Source organism: Acanthochromis polyacanthus, chromosome 16, assembly GCF_021347895.1.
Source record: "Acanthochromis polyacanthus isolate Apoly-LR-REF ecotype Palm Island chromosome 16, KAUST_Apoly_ChrSc, whole genome shotgun sequence".
NCBI classification, from domain to species: Eukaryota; Metazoa; Chordata; class Actinopteri; family Pomacentridae; genus Acanthochromis; species Acanthochromis polyacanthus.
Window position 1 is genome coordinate 25,338,710 of NC_067128.1, and position 20,577 is coordinate 25,359,286.

General features: G+C 40.8%; 1 protein-coding gene across 1 annotated transcript in view; it reads left to right on the forward strand.

The window, feature by feature from the left end:
* Positions 1 to 1,520: 1,520 nt before the first annotated feature.
* The window catches only part of map3k5 (mitogen-activated protein kinase kinase kinase 5), a 112,627-nt gene continuing 93,570 nt past the window's right edge, over positions 1,521 to 20,577 (forward strand). Inside the window, exon 1 of the mRNA XM_022199817.2 lies at positions 1,521 to 2,585. Within this exon, the coding sequence (XP_022055509.2) occupies positions 2,159 to 2,585 (427 nt within the window). The 5' untranslated portion in view covers positions 1,521 to 2,158. The remainder of the gene's footprint in view (positions 2,586 to 20,577) is intronic.

Genomic DNA, 20,577 nt, shown 5'->3' on the forward strand with positions numbered 1-20,577 from the left:
TGGATTTGGATGTTTGGTTTCAGTGTGTACAGGCCTATATATCAGATAGGGTATGCATTGGTGATATTTGTGATCAAAGCCAAAGATCTTTGAAAATTTTTTTAAATGAATATTGCATTCCAGATTTGATTTGGTTCTCTTACCTTTAACATTACTGTTTTTCCCCTCTGAGGTGCTTCTTTTTGCAGTCAACCTTGCTCTAACAGTTCAGGCTCTGCTATCAGGTCTCCACAAGAAAATGAGAGCTCTGTTAGAAACTGCTTATAAAATTCCTAATGGTTTTGGTCTAAATCATCAGATTTGCTTTTATGTCATGTACCTTTAATACCTCTATGAGCCCTTAAGTCTTCTGGTAGTGGCCTTGTTTGTTTGTGTGTGTGTGTGTGTGTGCAGAGTTTACTTTATTGCTTGTTGTGAAAGTGACATCTCTTTTCTCTGCTGTTTCCTCATTGCATTTATCTATGACAGTATTTCACTGGTTCATCAGTCACTGTTACTGAGTTTTTAGTTCATAATATGATGTTTTGGGCTGAAGAATGTTGTTTCTTTTATTGCTTTATTAGTACATTCTGTTCTGTAAAGCACTTTGTGTTACAGTCTATTAGTGTGAAAAGTGTTAAACACAGAAATTCAGGTTTATTGTGATCTCCACTACTATCCTTGGGGCAAAGCAGGACCACTCCCAGTGATGAAAAGTAGTTAGAAATATAATTGCCCTTTAAAGCTGAGGGGTTTAATAATATACTGGTTTCATTTAAAATGAAGACTTACAAAGAAAGCATGCAATTATTGTTTTCTAACAGAAGGACCTCATTTGAAGTTAGCACAGAAATTCTATTTCCCACTTCGTCACAATTGGTAATGGAATAATTTCTACTTCACTCCTGAGAGAGAATTTTATTTTATCCTCCTAAAAGCCATAAATATCTAGTGCATGAGTTAGATTTTTACACGTAGAGAATACACATATTTTAGTCCATATGTGTATCTTTCTGTTCATTTTTTCACCTCAAGCACTGAGCTGTAATATCAAGTCCTCACCACAAGAGGTCCTCCTTGAAACAGGAAATAAACGCGACTAACAGACAGTCTATGCTAACAGGTTGCAAGAGAATTCAAATCGGTTTTAGGTGAATTATTACATCATTCCTGAGTGCAGTGAAATCTAATATTATTCTAAAGGAATTATAAATCCACGTCGTACCAGGCTGCTCCGGCAGGCTGGATATCAGCTGAAACTGTTGCATAATACGTTTCACAATTTACTGTGTAATCTATTCTGGTCATACACGCTTGGACCAATGCTGATTTGCAACAGTATGAAACATTTCCAGCTCACAACGAAAAAAATAGCTCTGCCTCTAGAGAGATGAATGTTAGTCTGGACTGTAAACTTAGGATTGTTTGTTTGCTCATCATATCAGCTGATAAACAGGAGGCCCAACAGCTTTCCATTTTGTTTTAGTAGCAGAGTGGATTAGACATGTGATGGATGCAGACGGACTGTTGTATTTTTTTAGTGTGTTTTCAGTGAACCGCTCCTTTCCTCAAGTCCACAGCTCCACATATGGTCCTTCTGTCTCCGCCCAGTTACACAAGGCTCCTCTGTTGTCTCTCCGCCCCGTGCGTGAGTGTGGACGGGAAGATAAGAGTGGAAACTGGGCAGGGTCTATCTGCACATGAAAACAGTCTGGTGGACTTTCTCTCTGGACGGATGATACTCCGACGCGAGCCTTTAAACTGTGTTTAACTTGGACTTGGCGTCACATCGGTGTATCCTGTGGGCGTCGCTGCGCTGACACCGGCCGTGCTGCTCAACTTTGACAACTGTGGATTTGTTGTGAGAGCTGAGGCGGAATGCGCGGTTTCGGTGGCGGTTCCTGCTGTGTTTTCTGCTCAGAACCGTGTCGTGTCGCGGAACTACGGTGGCCGTCGTTTTTCTGAGCGTGCAGTCAGCAGCAAACATGCAGCATGATGTGGAACTGCTCCTCTAACTGCCCGGTCTCCTGTTTACAGACGGGACGAGGTTGCACGTCGTGCCTGTGCAGAGGCTCCATGGGTAACCGTCGTGCGTAACGTTGGCTCTCCATGGAGGACTGCTGGAGGAGCCGCTCAGCACAACCCACACTTTAAGACAGGAAGCGACACTTGATGCAAGATGAGTCAAGACCAGGACGGGATCTCCTTACCGGTACCTTGCTTTGGTGCTGGTCCCCGCAGAGAGCCTCTCAGCGGGGAGAATAATAGCAGCAGCAGCGTTGGTGTAGGAGGAGGAGGAGGAATCCCTGCAGCTGGGACTTTCTGGCAGGACTCGGTGTTAGGAGGCGGGGGGCTCAGCCCGACCCCCGGGAGCTGCCCGATGGATGGCGGAGGTTTGCTCTCCACCGGTAAGACCTGCAAGAACAGGCCGGTGACGGTGGCGTACGTGGTGAACGGAGAGGCGAGCCAGCAGAACAACGCGGAGAGCATGGCCCTACAGTGTCTGAAGGACGCCTGCGACACGGTGGGCAGCAAGCTGGAGACCGTCAACTTTGGCAAACTGGACTTTGGGGAGACCACAGTGCTAGACCGCTTTTACAACGCAGGTGAGTCAGCTGCAGGAGAACTAAAATCCTTCCATTTCACATCCAACCCTGAAAAATTACCCAAAGTGCTCCTATCAAACGAAATTCAGGAGTCGAGATGACTGACAGCATGTAAACATTACATCTAACTGATTCTAACTGTGAGTTGTTAGGCCAGTCCTTTAAGTTCCTCTTTCCTCTGTATAATGATTAAACCATCTACCCCTGAAGTCCCAGTATTTCACGGTAGCATGACCATACAATCTATCGGCATGACACAGGAATGCCTACCTCTTTGCTAAACTATTTCCAGAGGTCAAAAGTCACTTTTCAGGCATGGCCTCTGTTCCTAGAAACGGTTTGCAGCAGGACAGGTTGCTCTGAGCTCCCAAACACAACTCACAGCTGCATGTCAGGGCTTGAGGCTGCAGCCTGCACGTCTCAGTCATTTCCACACCAAGCTTTAACTCACTGAGCACAAGCATCATTCAGGCTTGTTTAATTTGCGCCAAAAATGTAGGAGTTATTGTTCTATACCCCCCACCCCCTTCCCTACGCACACTTTCCCCCTTCCATTGTGCACCTCTGTTGTGCTGCAGTGTCATGGTTTGAGCCATGAGGCTAGACTTTCCACTGGAATTTACTAGCAGAGAAGCAAACTTGAAGCCTCTGACTGAAAGCACTTTCCACCTCTCATTCATACTGTATATGTAGTAGTTGGCTCCTAATCCTACTGGAAATGTTCAGTTGTGTAATAAGCCATGAAAAAAAGCAGGTCATTCAGGGATTTTAATGAAATACAAACCAGCTGTAATGTGCAGTGCTGGTCAACAGAAACAGCAGCCAGCGTTTGCACTTTACCAAGATGTTTGGTGTCAGGACACTCAGGAAGCACAGCGAATTGTGCTATTAAGAACCACAAAGCCTTTTAAAGAACAACAGCTCCGCAAAACCGTCAAGGATACAGCTACTATAGGCTTTATCAGTCTTTGGTGGGGCCCATGTCAAACCCTAAGTACACACTCTATTAGCCTAAATACAATAGTTTCTTCCGTCTTTATTTGCATGATGTCAGAAATGAAAAACATTTACCTAAAAGGAATTTTAACACAAATTTAAGGACAACACAAATGAAAATGAGAATCTCAGTGATCTCTGAAGACATTTAAAGGATTTTTAAGGCCACTGTGGATACAGAACACAGTGAAAAACTAATCTAATAGGTGCATAATTTATCACCAGCTTTTTTTGATTATATTGGATGTCAAATAATATCCAGACAACCAGACTAAACTTGGTCCAAAGCTTAAGTATGTGCCATCAAGTCTAGTCACCGGTAGTTTTACAGCACATTAAAAAAAAACAAAAAAAACAACTGTTGTGCCAATGTGCCACTTTCATGTATAAAAGTGTTTCATTGACTAAACTGTAGACCCTTTTGTGATGAAGTATGTCTACCAATGAAAACAGTGCTTATTTGGGTAGTTGTCTGACTCACCACATGTAGACTTCAGGGATAAACCTGCTATTTCCACTGTGCATTTCACACATCTTTCTCTGCCACTCCATCATCTGTGTGTGTGCATTTTTGATATTCCCTTCACTATAGGAAACAACAGCCTTCAAGCAACAGCGTACATACTGAAAATGTCACATTTTGGTTCAGATTTGGATTGTGCATTAAAGCAGACATGCTTGGTTCTTCAGTTAATTATCCATTTTAGTCACATCACTCGTCTTCCCACCAAAACAATTTCCTTGTCACTATTTTGTAGAGGCACTGTTGCTACATCCTGAGCTTAGCAACACCCAAGATGAATGTGATTGGTTCATAGAAAATAAAATATGTCAATTTTTTTTCTCTACAGCAGAATGATAGTGAGGTGCTGTCAGATCATTCTTCAGCACTGATGCAGTTCTGTGGCGATAAGTCTGACAATGAGACACTATGTGGGTAGAACGAAGTTCTGAATTTTTTTAGTAGCCTGTGAACGGTTAATGTACTGGTACAGTTAGTAAAAACCTAGCAATTAAAGCAATTTTGGGGTTGCCAGAATAAATTATTACCTAACTTATGACATTAACATTTCTAAAAACGATTAATTGGATGTTACATATGTAAGTATCTGTTAATAAAGAGTTGATAATAATCCACACTACACACAAGTACAATAAACCAAAAGCTCATATTCATGTCTTGTACTAAAAGGGCTAATTAGCCTTTAATAACTTGATAAGTTTCTAGTAATGAATCATTTGCATAGACTCTATATAAAGATGGATAAACCCTCTGTGGCATTGCATGTCGGTTTCCTGAACTGAAGTTTTGAAGCTGATTGTGGTGGCTTGAACCTTCTAAATCAACAGAGGAGTTCTATAATAATACAGCCTTGAGCAGTTGTCAGGAATAGGAAAAGGAGGTACAGAAACCAAAACTATTGTTTGTACCAGGCTGTTAGCATGTTTGTTTCTGCTGTAAATTTAGACATTTTACTGTGGGGCTCTATCAGGATTGACTCATTCTTGGAGCCAGCTTCAAGTGGCCATTTAAGGTTTCTGATGGTTAGAGCCCCTGAGATTGAGGGACCATTATTATTTGAACTCCTTATGTGAAACATCAGTACAATATAGAGTGATGGTAGTCAAACCAAATGTTTTAGACCTTAAGCAGTCTACAGAAAGTTAAATGTAGTAACAGTAGGTAATCATTTTACCTACTTCAAACCATCCAAAGCCCTCCTTGTAAGAGCATACCAGTGAGACCAGACAACTGTTGAGTCCGTTACACAAAAGACAAGCTTGTTGCTTCTCCTATCATTAGTTGTACAAACACATCAAGTTCCCTGTATTTTGTTTGGTCTTCTTTCTCTGAACTGCTGTGGAATTTTCTCATAATACACATGGGAGAGCAGTGGCATTTTCCCAGAAATACGCCACTGTATCTGTTCAAACACTCCTTTCCGTCCTTTTCCTGCACAAGTGTGTATCAGAGATGAAGGCCAGACAACAAAAAACTTTAAACAATGAGCTCAGGGACCGACTGAAAGTCTGTGGGTCCCTGCTAATTTGGAAAAATGATTTGACAGATTCAAAGACAATGAGAAGCTGTTCCTACGTGTCCTTAAATGTCCTCCTCATATGATGCTGTGGACAAAAATGGCATTTGGCTAAAAGATGGTGGAGCAGGATTGCCTTTAGGCAATGAAACACAGGAAATGTTAGGAAAAAATAGAGAAGCAAAAGTTTGGCCACAGTAATTCAATCACTGGGGGCTTTGTTCCCTCCAGCCAAGATGCTGAACACAGATTCTGTGTAAAGATTTCAGATCTGAAGTTATATAGATGAAGCATCTTTATATCAGTGAAGTTCTTTGCACATTTTTATGTATTGCACTCGAAAAATTAACAATAACAGCAACATTTAAAAAATCACTTCCTTAATTTTGCTAATAAATCTTTACATTTGCTTGAGGTGGTTTTTGCCTCTAAAAGAGTTCATGGGAGATTTAAACATGTTTTTTTTGTTAAAAATCAGGTGTAATGTAGCAAACATTTAACTGATCAGTTTTTTTCTGCTTCTAGAGAAATGGAAGAAGCTATTTCAAGGAATTCTTCGGATTTTTCTCTTGCAGATGGCCAAGTCAACTGGTTTCAAGTGGTGTTTTTTTTGGCGGTTGGCAAACTACTGGTTTTGTTTGCGATTTGTGATTTGCTCCACCACTTTCCGATGGCATTGGCACAGTCTGGTTTATTTGCTCAAAAGCAGTAGAAGAAGTGAATCTAATTAGCTTTTTTTTTTTTTTACAATTTGTGCTTGTTAAATAACATGATTGATCAGTTATGGAAATACCTATTTTTGTTAAGCTGAATGAATTGCTGACTTGTTTCAGTGCTGCTTAGCACTACTGAGTCCATTTCAGTCTGGTGACCTTGCAGGTTAAAGCATGTCACAGTGTTCAGTATTACATATCAAATTTGATGCATGACATTAAGCCATGCTGACCTGTTGTCATCAGCTAATGTCATCCATCAGCAGCACAAAATGTAATGAAACAAAACAAGCTTTAACCAGCGTATAACTCCATTCAGAATGGGCAAATAAACATTGTTGTGTCAGGTAGTGACAGCTTGATCCTAAATTTCTGTCCCAGTCTTTGTCAAGGCTCTCAATCAGCTGTGGAAAGAAGGACCTCACAGTCCACCACATTGCACTGACAATACTTTTAGCTGGCGCTTTCCAAAACTACATAAGTAGTATCTGCTTTTGAGGGCTGTTGAATGGTGTTTCCTACCCACCAATATGACAACAAATTCACGTGCCATCATCTGACTGACTAACTTATTTAAGAGCTCTTAAATCAGACACAGTGTGTATTTGATGTGTTTCATAGATGTCAGTTTTTCTCTTTGTTTTTCAAAACGCCTAAAATGTCACATTTCTTTTTTCAGAGGTATGTGGGTATTTTGTCCTCTTTGTTTTCTGATGTTTGTTCTTGCTTGATCTTTTACTTGAGACAAAAAGTCCAGAGGAATCAGTGCTTGTAGGTGTTTCTCACTTGATCATCTTGATTGAGGATCAAGAGAAGGAAGCTGATTGATTGTGGTGTTATTACACCCCAGTAATGAGATATTCAAGCTGATATTGCTCAAATGGCAAATTATTTGAGTGATTGGTTGGGTAAACATACATGTCCTGAATTGAAAACACAATGAGGTATTGTCAGAGTGAAAACAGTTTATAGTTTATAACAAAATAATAATACACACTGAGAAAACCAGTTTCAAAATGTAGCGTTAAAAATGCAGACGTGAATATTGGTATTTGTCATGGGTCAGTTGTGCAGGCTTGTGCTACTCTACCTGTTTTAGTGTTTGGTGTTGTGTCAGAGCTGTGGTATGCAGAGCTTTGTCTCTCCAGCTGATCCTTACACTGTATCACTGTGTAATTTATAGGGAGCACAATGACTTATTGAACAATTCCTGAGCACTTTGAAAGCAGCTCTGCCTCCATCTCAGTGTTTGCTTACCTCTTGTTTTGTGCTGAGAGCCTTACTCCACCTCTCAGCAGCCTCTCTGCCAGCAGCTCAGATACAGCTCACACTGTTTTCAGGCCTTTTGTTTGTACTGTGTGGTGATATTAAGAAGGCTGAGAGGAACATATGTCCAAGCTCTGAGGTGAATCAGTTGCAAGGTAAAAATACTAAAGCATCTTATCTACTAAATCACATTTTGTCATTATATCTGTGTTTCCTGCAGTGTTGCTTAACTCCTCCGGCATTGCGCCGCCATTATTATAAACCAGTATTGAACCGATTTGTATCCAAGAACTGACTGGAAAATGGCTGGTGCTGAAGCTAAAGGAGAAATGTTGCCTCTTTGCTCAATATTGAAGTATCTCTGAGCAAGACTAGTGTTTCTTTTCACCATATGTACATATTTTCATTAGTCACTTAAGCCAATGACAAAAAACTAAATCAAATGCACTCGGCAATTCCAATAGCCCAAGATGTTGTTTTTAAAATCTATTATTTTGTGTGTTCAATAATCTAAATTATAAATAGAGATTCTATGAGCCCCATAACTCACTGGATGATTTCAAAGGCGGGTTGTCTTAAAAAAAGAAAAAAGAGAAATACAACGATTATCCAGTCTACCAGGCCAAACTCCTTCAGACGGTCTGCAAACTAATCATGGGTGACTTGCAGTTTAGCTGAAAAAAAAGGATAAAATCTAAGCTTAAAATCAAAACATTTAATCAGATTCACTTTATTGTCCAAAAACAACTTTTTGCACCAGATTCTGTTAACAGACTGATTGAGCTGGTGACCAGCAGTAATGTGACAAAAAAATTCAGGGACTTTTCAGCTGGACTGCAGGTTGTGTTGACATAGAGCAGAGAGGAAGCAAGTATGGAAATAAATTGGAAAGATTGAGTGGAAAATAAACATGCTTGATCAATAAAATAATTGTAGCATGGCTCAAGAGCAGAATACAGAGAGGCAAATTGTAAGTTGTTGGAAGATACATTCAGCATGGTGAAATACCTTTTTGGAGTTGATGTGCAGAGTTTGTAGAGAGTGTAAAAATGTGCAAAATAAAACATCTGTAGTTTGTACAGACACCATTTTTCCAATATTGGTGACACCTTTGGACACTTGGGTAATTGTTGAACATGCTGATTTATTTATTACCTCCGCCAAAGAGGTTATGTGACACCCGGCGTTTGTGTGTCTATCTGTCTGTCTGTTAGCAAGATAACTCAAAAACGCCTGGGCAGATTCAGATGAAATTTTGAGGGGATGTAGACTATGGTAAGAGGAAGAGCTGATTTAATTTTGGTGGCAATCTGGACAGGATCCTGGATTCTGGATCACTTTGAATTTTTTAGTATGTTTTAGTATGTGGTCCAAAATATGACAAAAAACATCATAGGTTAGTATGTCGTCCAACAAATTGGAGCAAGGTGTCCAGAGAGATCAACTGGTTAAGAAGGTGGTTCGTAAACAGAACTGTGTCAGAGATGCAGGTTCGATTCCAGCTCATGATCCTTTACTGCATGGGTTTCCTGTTTTCCTCTCTATCCTTGGCGGAGGTCTGCACTCTCTGAGTGCTTTTCTAGTTTATTTTTGTCAACACACATTTAAAGAAATCGTGTCTGTGTCATACTTGACTTTTTTGAGTTTTCTCTACTTGGTTGTTCTGTTTCCATAGAGGTGCAGGACTTTATATGTTGTGAGGAATGAAACCAAAATGAGTAAAAATGTGACAGAAACCAAACATTGCTATGAAACTGCTTGAGGATCAAAGGATAAAAACGCATGAGGTTGGCAGCGGAAATTGTTCATCTGTGTTTCATCAGTTGCAGCAGCAACAAAACTCATCTGCATGTCTTCATAACGTAGACAACTTGGGTAGTTGGTGGACTACTTTAGCTAGTAAGCCAACAAGCCAGCAGGCAGGATCTGCCAAGTGTAGACCAAACAGAGCTGGGTGTAATCCTTGCACAGTGAGTGAGGTCCTACTATGTCCACTGTGAACACCACCAGGCGTCAGCTGACAGCTTCTTGTTGATGGCATCTCAGGATTCACCAGCATAAGACTGTACGTTCAGCCTCCTGACTGGGAGGCCACTCTGCTCTGAAATCCCATCAGCTGGGCCTCTGCTAAGTTGTTTATCCTCCCTCCTGTTTACTGTGCATGCTTGGCTGCTTTTCAGAGGTTAGAGAGCACAAGGTCAGAAAGAATTAGCCCATGGGCCACTCACTGGTGTCTGGGGAGAGCTGCCTCCCCCTCGGTGGGAGAGGTAGGCTGCAGGCAGAACTGCAAGTGCATATTACCGAGGACAGATTTTTTTCATGCTGATATTGTTCAACAGGAAGCATAATCTCAGCTTTAGATCAGTGTGTTCTTCATTCATTGTTACTGTTAAATTCGCTTTACAATAGAAGTATGTCAGAGATTAAACACTTAGACTAGCTGTCATGTCATTTAAGTGTTTTGCTCAGACATCTTTGCATGCTCTGTATTACTATTAACAGTAATACCCAAAATACTTATGTGCTGTGTTTCAACCTGAAACAGTCTTCAAGACAGTATTCCTCATGTAAGCTGAACATGTTGTAAGTGCAGTATAAACCCCAGGCTAAATCTCTTAAGTGAGCCTCAAAAAAATGACAGGAGGTGGAGAAGTGAGCTGGAGTATCAAAGCTCCCTTTCAAGCCTCATCAGGGTTAATTTTAGGTGAAAGGCAGCAGCAGTGGCTCGCCGGCATCTTTAGAAGCCGGTGGAGGGTGAGAGAGGACTGATTCATATCAGGTTTGGTATCATGATAAGGCAGAACTAAGCAGTAGATGTCTAAGATCTGTTGGATTATTTTCTGTCTCAAGTAAAACAGTTGCTATCACACTGTTGTTTTCTCCTACAGACTCATTGTTGCATGCAACAAGTTTTCAGTGCACTCTGTGGTGTCTAATTATAACACTGTAGCCAGGCAGCAACATAGATGTGCTAATCATCTGTCTGTACAACTGCTTCTCTCACAGACAGTGTGTGGCTTTTGTTTGGTTTGTTTTATTGTTGTCATTCTGCATACATACCACAAAGATCACAGTGAAGTGTTTGCAAAATTGCATGGGTGGTTGTGGGAAAGAGAAAAATCTGTTTTTGATGGAGGCAAAAAAAAACACTTGACAAGAGGAGACGGAAACTGACATTGTGTGTCTTTTTGGAACCAAAATCTCTTAAAATCCTAGTGTACTGTTTCAGTAGGTAGTCTATGACAGTACTTGACTATTAACCGAGTAAGACGCACGGATCAGCTCAATGCACCTGCAACTGATGAAGTGACAGTTTGGGCTTATATCACTGCAGTCTTTCTAAATGTTATAAATGTATTGAAGAATAATATTGTACATGTACAGGATTTCAGTTTGACTTCATTCCCTATGGAAGCAGTCATCTTGTGGAGCAATACACTGCCCCCACTGTTTCTACAACACATGCAACACTCCCTGGAAGTCCCGTTATGTAAACTGTGAAGTCACAGGGAGTCAAATCTAGTGAGAAGAGTGAGTGAAGTCTGATGATGTGGACAAAAAAATGTGTTCATATTGCAACACTCGCATGCAGCGACCGTTCAGGTCGTTTGAACTGTATGTGTCCCTAAGACAGGATGTTGCCGTGAAACTCTTTCTGAACGGTCCAGCACCAACACATGAATAGCAGTAACAAGAAAGCAGCAAGCATAGTCCTGGTACTACAGACCTGATACAACTTGTCTGGGTTCTTCTACAACTTGTTCCACAATAAACAGCTGTTTCTTCTCTCAGTGGTACCTGCAGACCCACCTCTGGTCACAAGTGATCCTACACATGAAGGTTGCATTATCCTGGCTGCTGACTGACTAACACAGGGGTGACGTTTGCTCTTTGCTCCAGTATTTGGTCAGTAATCACAAAAATGCACGTAGTGTTGGTCACAAAAACGTGTTGTGCAGGTTCTGTTGCAGTGACACACAGTCTCCTGGCTTGTGACAGTTACTGCTCGTACATGTCGTCTGTGCGTGAGCTTGACATGCTCCATGCTTATACTCCAGAGTCCCAGAACCTTTTGTTCAGAACACATACTGCTCCTCGACAGACCAGTTGGCTGACTTATAGGCTAACATGCGCATGCTAACTTGCTGAATGCCATTATTTTTTGCATTTTTGGTCATTAAATAAACACAATCAAGTTTGACCTGATGATAGACCCAGATGAAAAGCTTTAGGACAGTACATGGAATAACTGTTGAGATATTTCAATCAAATCACAAAGGCCAGTGTCATAGTGGTGCTTGTGTCTGGTGACTTCAGTCAAAGTTGTGAGGATTCATCCTCTGGTTAACGTGTATTTGCATTACATTGCATGGCGATCTGTTGAATAGCAGATGAGTTTTTTTTAGTCTGGGCCAACATGTTAGACCAACTACCACTGTCATCTGAAGTGTGAAAAGGTCAAACAACACTTCAAGACACTGCAGAGCCTCGACATCTTCAAAAAATATTGTTTAGTAACTTTTAGAGTTTTCCTGAACTGGTCCAAAATCAACATGCTGGTGTGTGATGCTTCTGCTGTCTCAGATGGAAACTCTTTTTCAGGGTGTTCAAGTGTATTTTTACACTTCTTGCTGCCTAGTGCAACTTTTTTTTCAGTCAAGCAGTTTGCAAACAAACACAACTGTTCCCCAGTCTTATCATGTGAAGCAGCTGAGATTAGGTTGACATAGTTTACTTGGCATTCATACTGGTCTCTCTTGTTTCACTGAAAAGTAGGCAGACGTACATCAAGCAGGCATGCTGAGGCAACTTGCACTCCAGCATGGGCTCTTCTCTGTGTGTTTGTCAGCCATGGGTGAAGTCACATTCTGTTCTCAGTTATTTTCTCCCTCGGGGCCATGGTATCGCAGTTTGTAAAATCTGTGTGTGTGAAAGGGCAACAAAGTGGAGCAGAGTTAAAAAGGACCAGTCTGCCAGGAGAACAGTGCGACTGGCAGGCTGCTGTTATTTCCTGAATCATGTTTATTTTCTGGGTCATTTCTTTTGAGCACCCTTGTGACTAAAAATAAAGGGAGGATTAATCCTCTCAGCAGGGTTAGGGCATCCAAACTCCTGAATTACCATCAGCTACAGGGCTGCAGACTAACTTTTTTCCTAGGAGCATAGTGGCCCCTAACTTAAAATTTTAGGAGCGCAAGCAGAAAATTTAGGGGCGCACACCAAAATCGACTTGCAGTAAATATTCACATTTCCTCTCAGTTTCACTGTATAAATACTTGCACAATAAATGCAGAAACTATGTTTTCAATTCACAGTTTATTGGGCAGCAGTTGACACAACATAACAAAAAAAGCACTCAGAGAGCGCAGTACTCCACCAAGGCTGCTCGGTTGATGTATAATTTCCGACGGATGAAATCTGTAATAAAAAGACCTTGTGCTGAGTACAGGCATGTGTTATGCATGTGCACGTTATGTATTTATACTGAATCACGTGTAAATTACTCTTATAAAGGTCTGTTGATCAGTTCATCAATTTTGGCAAGCCTTTGTTTTGCTAGTGTTAAAATAACCGTTTCCTCCAGGCTTTATTTTGAAGGCGTATTTTCAATGCTACCGGCTTTTATTTTGTGACCATTTCAGCGGCACAGGAAGTGTTTCTCTAAGAAGATGTTTCTTGACATGACGAAGACACTGTAGAAAAGTACATAATGTAAATAAAGGCTTTGTGAAACATCAGGAGCTTCACCGTCATTCATCCCTCGCTCTCACACACATTGGCCTTTTTCTTTGGTGTTCGTTTCCTTTCTTCTACTTTTGGAGTTAATGTCGGTTAAACCAGGTCATTTGTGCATGACTGTCTACTGGACTGAAGAGTGGAGCAGAAGATTGTCGGCAACAAAAAGTATTCAATAGTAATTAAAAAAATCGGCAAATTTACTGGTCGCACACGAGTAGATGAAAAATTTACTCGCACTCGCTCAAATTTTGGTTGCAAAATGCGACCATTTAGTTGCAGTCTGGAGCCCTGAGCTAGTATTTCCTATATAATCCTGTAGGTAGGGCTGAGCGATAAATCGAATTAATTCGATTAATTTGCCTTTTTAAAACTTGACGATTTGAAAATTTGCCCAATCGTAAAATCGAGGAGAGCTTAAATATATAACAATGCAGATTCTTCTTCTGCCTTTCACGACTTCTGCACTGGCGTTTGCTTCCGCCTCTCATCTCCTTCCACCAAAACACTCACACCCCCATCATGGTGGACACAACAGCAGACGAAGAGTTGGTCGCGAGAAAAGGGCCTCATGTTACATCGATTATATGGAAGTGGTTTGGCTTTGACAAGACTGACACAGAGCAAACTACAGTCATGTGCAAGGTTTGCAAAAGTACTGTGAAAGCGAAGAGTAGCAGCACAACTAACCTCTTTCAGCACCGCCGGCAGAGACATCCTAAAGAATGGGAAGAGTGCTTGCAGCTATGGGAGTGCGGCATGGCTAGCACTAGCCATAGCAAACAGACCGCAAAGAAACAACAAAAATCGATTAAAATCGGAATCGTCTAAGATGACTAAAAAAAATCAAGTTTTTATTTTTTGGCCATATTGCCCAGCACTACGTGTAGGAGGTGCATTTGTAGATGGAAATGCTGTATATTGTGCAAATGAAGTTCCTCTCCAACTAAACTGAAGGAAACATTCTCAATGAAGGAAAAATAGTGCCTGCTATGTTGCGTTTGTGATGTATTGCAAATGTGTTTCTAATGAACTTATCTACCATTTGTTTTATTGCTTTACTTTTGCTTCCTTTTCAGCCAACCAGTCATAGATTAAATTAGGTGGGATTTTGCATCATGGTAACTCTGTAAATGTAGGAGAGCCTTCAGACATGTTGTACAAGAGTGTATTTTGACCCATATTTTTCAAGGGATGTCTCAATCCTATCTCATAGACCGTCATCAGGGATTCATATATTTTTAAACTGATTGTTAATGTTTTTTTTTGAGAACAAACCTAATCCAAAGCCTTCCTTTATTTCTGCTTTCACACAGAAGTTGTAAAGAAGAGCACAGTTTGTTGCAGGATGCCACTGAAATGTCTCCAGTATGACAATATTTCAAATTGGAAAAACTAAATCAGTCGAACAGCTGCTTATAATATCTGCTGTGTGAACATTTGCGAGGTGGTAATAAGAGAGCTGGATTCAGTGCTCAGTGCAGTTTGACACTTCCCATCACAGGCCATTGCTGTGTTAGAGAATACAGGTTTTTGCCATCTTTTGGAGCTTTGTATGGAAAGCAGAAAATGCCATAATTGACCTGTTTGCACACAATTCAAATCAAAATGCTGCTTTTTATGCAGCACCTGAATTTTACAACAAGGTCCCTGACCTCCTATGAGGTCTTTCATCAGACGTGACTGATGTTGCCTTTACCATTGTGGAGTGAAATTGAAATTTCTGTTCAGTTTTAGTATACTAGCTTTTCTACAACACTGCACTAAGTGAAATGTTATTACTCCACCAAGGAGGCAGAGCCTTGACGGAGGTATGTTACGATCGGCAAGGGCTTGTCTGTCTCTCTGTCGGCAACATTACTCAAAAATGGACTAACAGATTTAGATGAAATTTTCAAGGAAGGTCAGAAATGACACAAGAACCAACTGATTAGATTTTGGCTGTGATGCAGCTTATAGTCTGGATCCACCTATTTGTTAAAGATTTCTGTGTCATTGATAATGGCACGGCGTCACCGTAACTATGACAACAAGTGAACACTACGTCAGGTGCCTGCTGATGATCATATGATTGCGATCCTACTACAAACTGCCCACTGCGGACTTATCAGGATTCATCTGTCGGAAATGATACAAGGAATGAGCAGTTTTGACAGTGTACTGTCTTCTCTAAATCCTTTTTCTAGTTCTAGTTTGTATTTGTCATAACTGTGAATTTTAAGTTAATCTATTACACGGCATGGATCAGTGGGTAGCGTGGCCGTCTTGTAACTGGAAGGTTGCCGGTTCGATCCTCGGCCCATTGTGCTCATGTCGAGGTCTCCCTGAGCAAGACACCTAACCCCTGATGGGTCGTGGTTAGCACCTTGCATGGCAGCTCCCGCCATCAGTGTGTGAATGTGTGTGTGAATGTGATGTATCATGTAAAGCGCTTTGGATAAAAGCGCTATATAAATACAACCATTTACATTGATGTGGAACTGTGATTGTATTACTCATTTTGAGTGTTTTATTTTCACTGCTAGAATGCAGCAGTGAATGGAACTATGACAAAAGCTGTTTATTAAGACATATTTTAGTTTGTTTACTTGGCTATTTTGTTAGATAAAACAATACTGCACTAAGTGGAATTCAATAAACTTGTTTTCTATTAGTTATGTCACAGTCTCACCCTCCAGGGAGAAAATATATTTATGTCAGTGAGTTTTTTAAAACGTACAGAACATTTTTGTGAGACAGGGTTGCACATATGCATCAAGATATTTGTCTAGTTTTAAGCCCCAATAATGCTATAAAATTTGTATTTTCATGCTGATGCTCTTGTTTATTGAAAGAAGCAGTTGACATAGATAAGTTGAAAATGAAAAATCACAAGGCAACAGTAAAAATGTAATTCCACGTGAGTAATGGAGGCTCCTGGAGGAACAAACATACGCCACCTTGTTTCTAGCTGGAGCTGTAGCACAGCCTGGATCTAGTTTTGAAATCTATAGAACAGGGTACATAAAATGTTTGCTAAAATCTAATAATTGACACCAGACATAAAAGCAAGCATGTCTTGCTTTCACCAGAGAAACCAACAAACGATTCAGTTTAGTGCTTCAAGCTGGAAAATGTAAAAGCTATAGCACTGAGTTGTTTTTAAGTCCTTTAGAAAAGTCTCAAATCTTTAGAGCAAGCACCACACTACACAAAATTCAAGTGGAGATGAACAGCTGTCACTTTATGAAACTTCATGAGTAAACTTGGAGGACAGCCTGTGCAACCTTGTTTGTTTGATCCACAGCGCCTCACGCCTCTCTAAACTCCAGGGTTTGGAGATTTGGCAAAGAATCTGACACGATGCTCTCGAGGGTTCTGTTTTTCGAAGGGAAGGAAAGAGACTTCTTGATTGTGGGAAATAATTTCCAGTGGAGCTTAGAGACAGTAATTCCACTGTCTCCTCCTGTCCTCTGTGTGGGCCAGGCTCCAGGGAAAAAGCTCCTGCTGCTTTCTGCTCCACTAACACCAGCCTCACTCCCTCCTCCTCCATCAGATAACGAGAAAAACTCATCCACCATCCACACTCATGGCTTAACTCACATCATTCACATCAGTTTCCTCACTGAGTCTCTATGGTTACAGTATCTTATGTGTAGCTGTTATATAATTGATTGTTAGATTATTTTCCTACTGTACCTTTCCTGCTCTAGTCAAACTGGGGTCCTCACATTGAAGCTGCAGGCCTACACAGATGGCCTTTGAGTGACCAGTGGACACTCTGCTGTTGCTAATGTGATTGCAGGAGCTTTTAGTCGTGCCATGCAGTGACACTTTCACAGATATGAAGTGTTATTGGACCAAAGCAAGGGAACATCCCCACACGTAAACCTTTTATCCCATCCTCTCCCTGCTAGATCAAGTCCATTGAACTGTATTGTAGCACTATGAGAATGGAACAGTTGTGATGTACTGGAAAATGAAAGACAGTAGAGCAACAGACTATCAGCAAAGTTAAACAAGATGACAATTTCTCCTGTAATGAGTTGACAAACATACAGTTCAGCCAGGTATGCACATTGGATTTAATTGATGCAAGGATGTCATTAATGAGTATCTGTTATTTTGAGGTAATGCATCATTGATTTTGCATGAGAGAGTCTTCAGTCCCAGTTTTTTATCGTTTTGCGTTTGTGGCTACTATTCTTTAAAAGCCCCAATTATTGGCTTAGCAGTAATACCTGTTGCACTGTACCATCTTAGAGGTCTTGCCACAGGATGTTTGGGTGCACTATCATGCCACACAATGAATTCTGGAACAATCAGATGAGTCCCCCATGGTATCATTTGATGGATAAGAATTTAAACATAAAATGTTTGAAACATTTGCAGAGAACTATTTTTCCTAAATCTTTATCAAACCTACTTCCAAAAGATGTCCGTAGATTTAATGTCATCCATGGCTTGGTGTTTCATGCTGTATCTGTAGCCATCGCCATGATTCATCATTCAAATTATTTGTCAGTGTTTTCAGCTTCTTGCTTTTTTTAGTTTTGCCAGTTTTTATATTATTGACAATTTAATATTTTGGGTGTTTTGAGAAGCCTGGAAATTTGCTGTCCCCAATTTTATGACCTAAATTTGAAATGACTCAAAATATTTGTAAACCAGCAAAACTTAAAATGTAATTTAGTTTGTGTTTGACTAAAATGCAAAGCATTGAAAGTAAATGTCCAAGGTTTCCCTGATATTTTTGTGAACGACAATAAACATGACTGAAGTAGACATCGACTTTGTTTATGCTTTGTTTTGTATTATGCTGGTGCATATTCTACATTTAACATTAGAGATTCATAGCATAAACCATGCACACAGTCTCAGTGTTGTTTTTAGCTGAAGGCTGTTGGAAGCTCCTGTTTACATCTCTACACAGCCCACACTCATTGAAATAATTTTCTCTGTGTTCAAATGTATGCTCTCCATTTGGCTCTGGGCTCGGTAGAGACATAGACTTTGCATCGCTGAAATAATCCATATTCACTTGAACAGTCTCAAGTGCCACTTAGATCTTGCTGTGATTATAATATTGAGCAGACCTTCCCTCCAAAAAAAGAGCATGTGGAGCTGATGGAGACTCTCAGGGTAAGGTTGAGAAGTATCTATAGTGAGGAACCAATAAACACCAGGACAGTCTCCAGTAAATTCATGCTGCTCTCTACTCACTGAGCTGCTCATCAGCCTTTGCCTCCCTCCTTTTCTCTTCTCACTCTTTCTCCCCCCTCAGAGACACCACAGGGCCAGAGGAACCTGCAGCTGCCTGTTGAAAGCCAAACACTATGGGAGAGTATTGAATTGTTTTCCCTCCTCTGCTTTGAGCAGTAGGCGAGGGAATCAATTTAGTTTTGGTCAACAGCAGCAGGTCCAGCCGTAGGAGGTGTAGCAGGATTGTGAGGGCATCACTATGCATGTTCTGCTCCTGTTTTTTCTAGCTTGTCTTGTATCTCTATGGTGTAGACTGACCTCAGCGTACTTGTAATTTAAGGTGAATTCAGAAACTACAACAGTGGCTGAGGTTAGCACGTGTGATCAGGTGGCAGTGCCTGTGAAAAGGGTGAGTGGGTGACTCAAGTTACTCTGCTACTGGCTTTAACGCAGCCTTCTGTTAACACTATGCTCGCAAGTCTGCTGCTACATTGGCGTGCACTCAGCTCTGCTCTTGCATTGGTAAGCAATCACGACATCTGAATGCTCTCCAGAAACATTCAGAGGCTGTGCTGTTGAATTGCAGTCACTGTCTGCATGATGTTTCCCATTTCTGTGCTGTTTATCTCTGTGAAATCAAGATTATCGTCCCTAACATGACAAGATTGGCAGATTATAGGAAACACGATGGCTGTAGTGTGCCAACAATGGTGAACTGTGACATTTAATTAACTCATATTCACCATAGTGTTTTGTTTGAACTGTGGAGCATTTCCTCATTTGGTTTGTTTAATCAATCAGATATTCATTAGGATTATGTTCAAGACCTTGCAAATATAGCTACAGTGCTCATAATTCTGAGCCACACACGTGGACAAAATTGTTGGTACCCCTCAGTTAAAGAAGGAAAAACCCACAATTCTCACTGAAATCACTTGAAACTCACAAAAGTAACAATAAATAAAAATTTATTGAAAATTAAATAATCAAAAACAGCCATTACTTTTGAATTGTTGATTAACATAATTATTAAAAAAACCAAACTAATGAAACAGGCCTGGACAAAAATGATGGTACCTCTATAAAAGATTGAAAACTATTTGACCAGAGTGACATGATTAACTCAGGTGTGTCATTTAATTGACATCACAGGTGTTTCCAAACTCATAATCAGTCAGTCTGCCTATTTAAAGGGAGACAAGTAGTCACCCTGCTGTTTGGTGAAAAGGTGTGTACCACACTGAACATGGACAACAGAAAGCGAAGGAGAGAATTGTCCCAGGACATCCGAAAAAAAATTATAGACAAACATCTTAAAGGTAAAGGCTATAAAACCATCTCTAAACAGCTTGAAGTTCCTGTGACAACAGTGGCTCATATTATTCAGAAGTTCAAGACCCACGGGACAGTAGCCAACCTACCTGGACGTGGCCGCAAGAGGAAAATTGATGACAAATTGAAGAGACGGATCGTTGGAATTGTATCCAAAGAGCCCAGAGCAACCTCCAAAGAAATTAAAGGTGAACTCCAAGGCCAAGGTACATCAGTGTCAGATCGCACCATTCGTCGTTGTTTGAGCCAAAGTGGACTTCATGGGAGACGACCAAGGAGGACACCACTGCTGAAAAAAACTCATAAAAAAGCGAGACTGGAATTTGCAAAAATGCATGTTGACAAGCCACAAAGCTTCTGGGAGAATGTCCTTTGGACAGATGAGACCAAACTGGAGCTTTTTGGTAAGGCACATCAACTCTATGTTCATAGACTCAAAAACCAAGCATACGAAGAAAAGAACACTGTCCCTACGGTGAAACATGGAGGAGGCTCAGTAATGTTTTGGGGCTGCTTTGCTGCATCTGGCACAGGCTGTCTTGAAAGTGTGCAAGGTACGATGAAATCTGAAGACTATCAAGGCATTCTGGAGAGAAATGTGCTGCCTAGTGTCAGAAAGCTTGGTCTCAGTCGCAGGTCATGGGTCTTCCAACAGGACAACGATCCAAAACACACAGCCAAAAACACCCAAGAATGGCTGAGAGAAAAGCGTTGGACTATTCTAAAGTG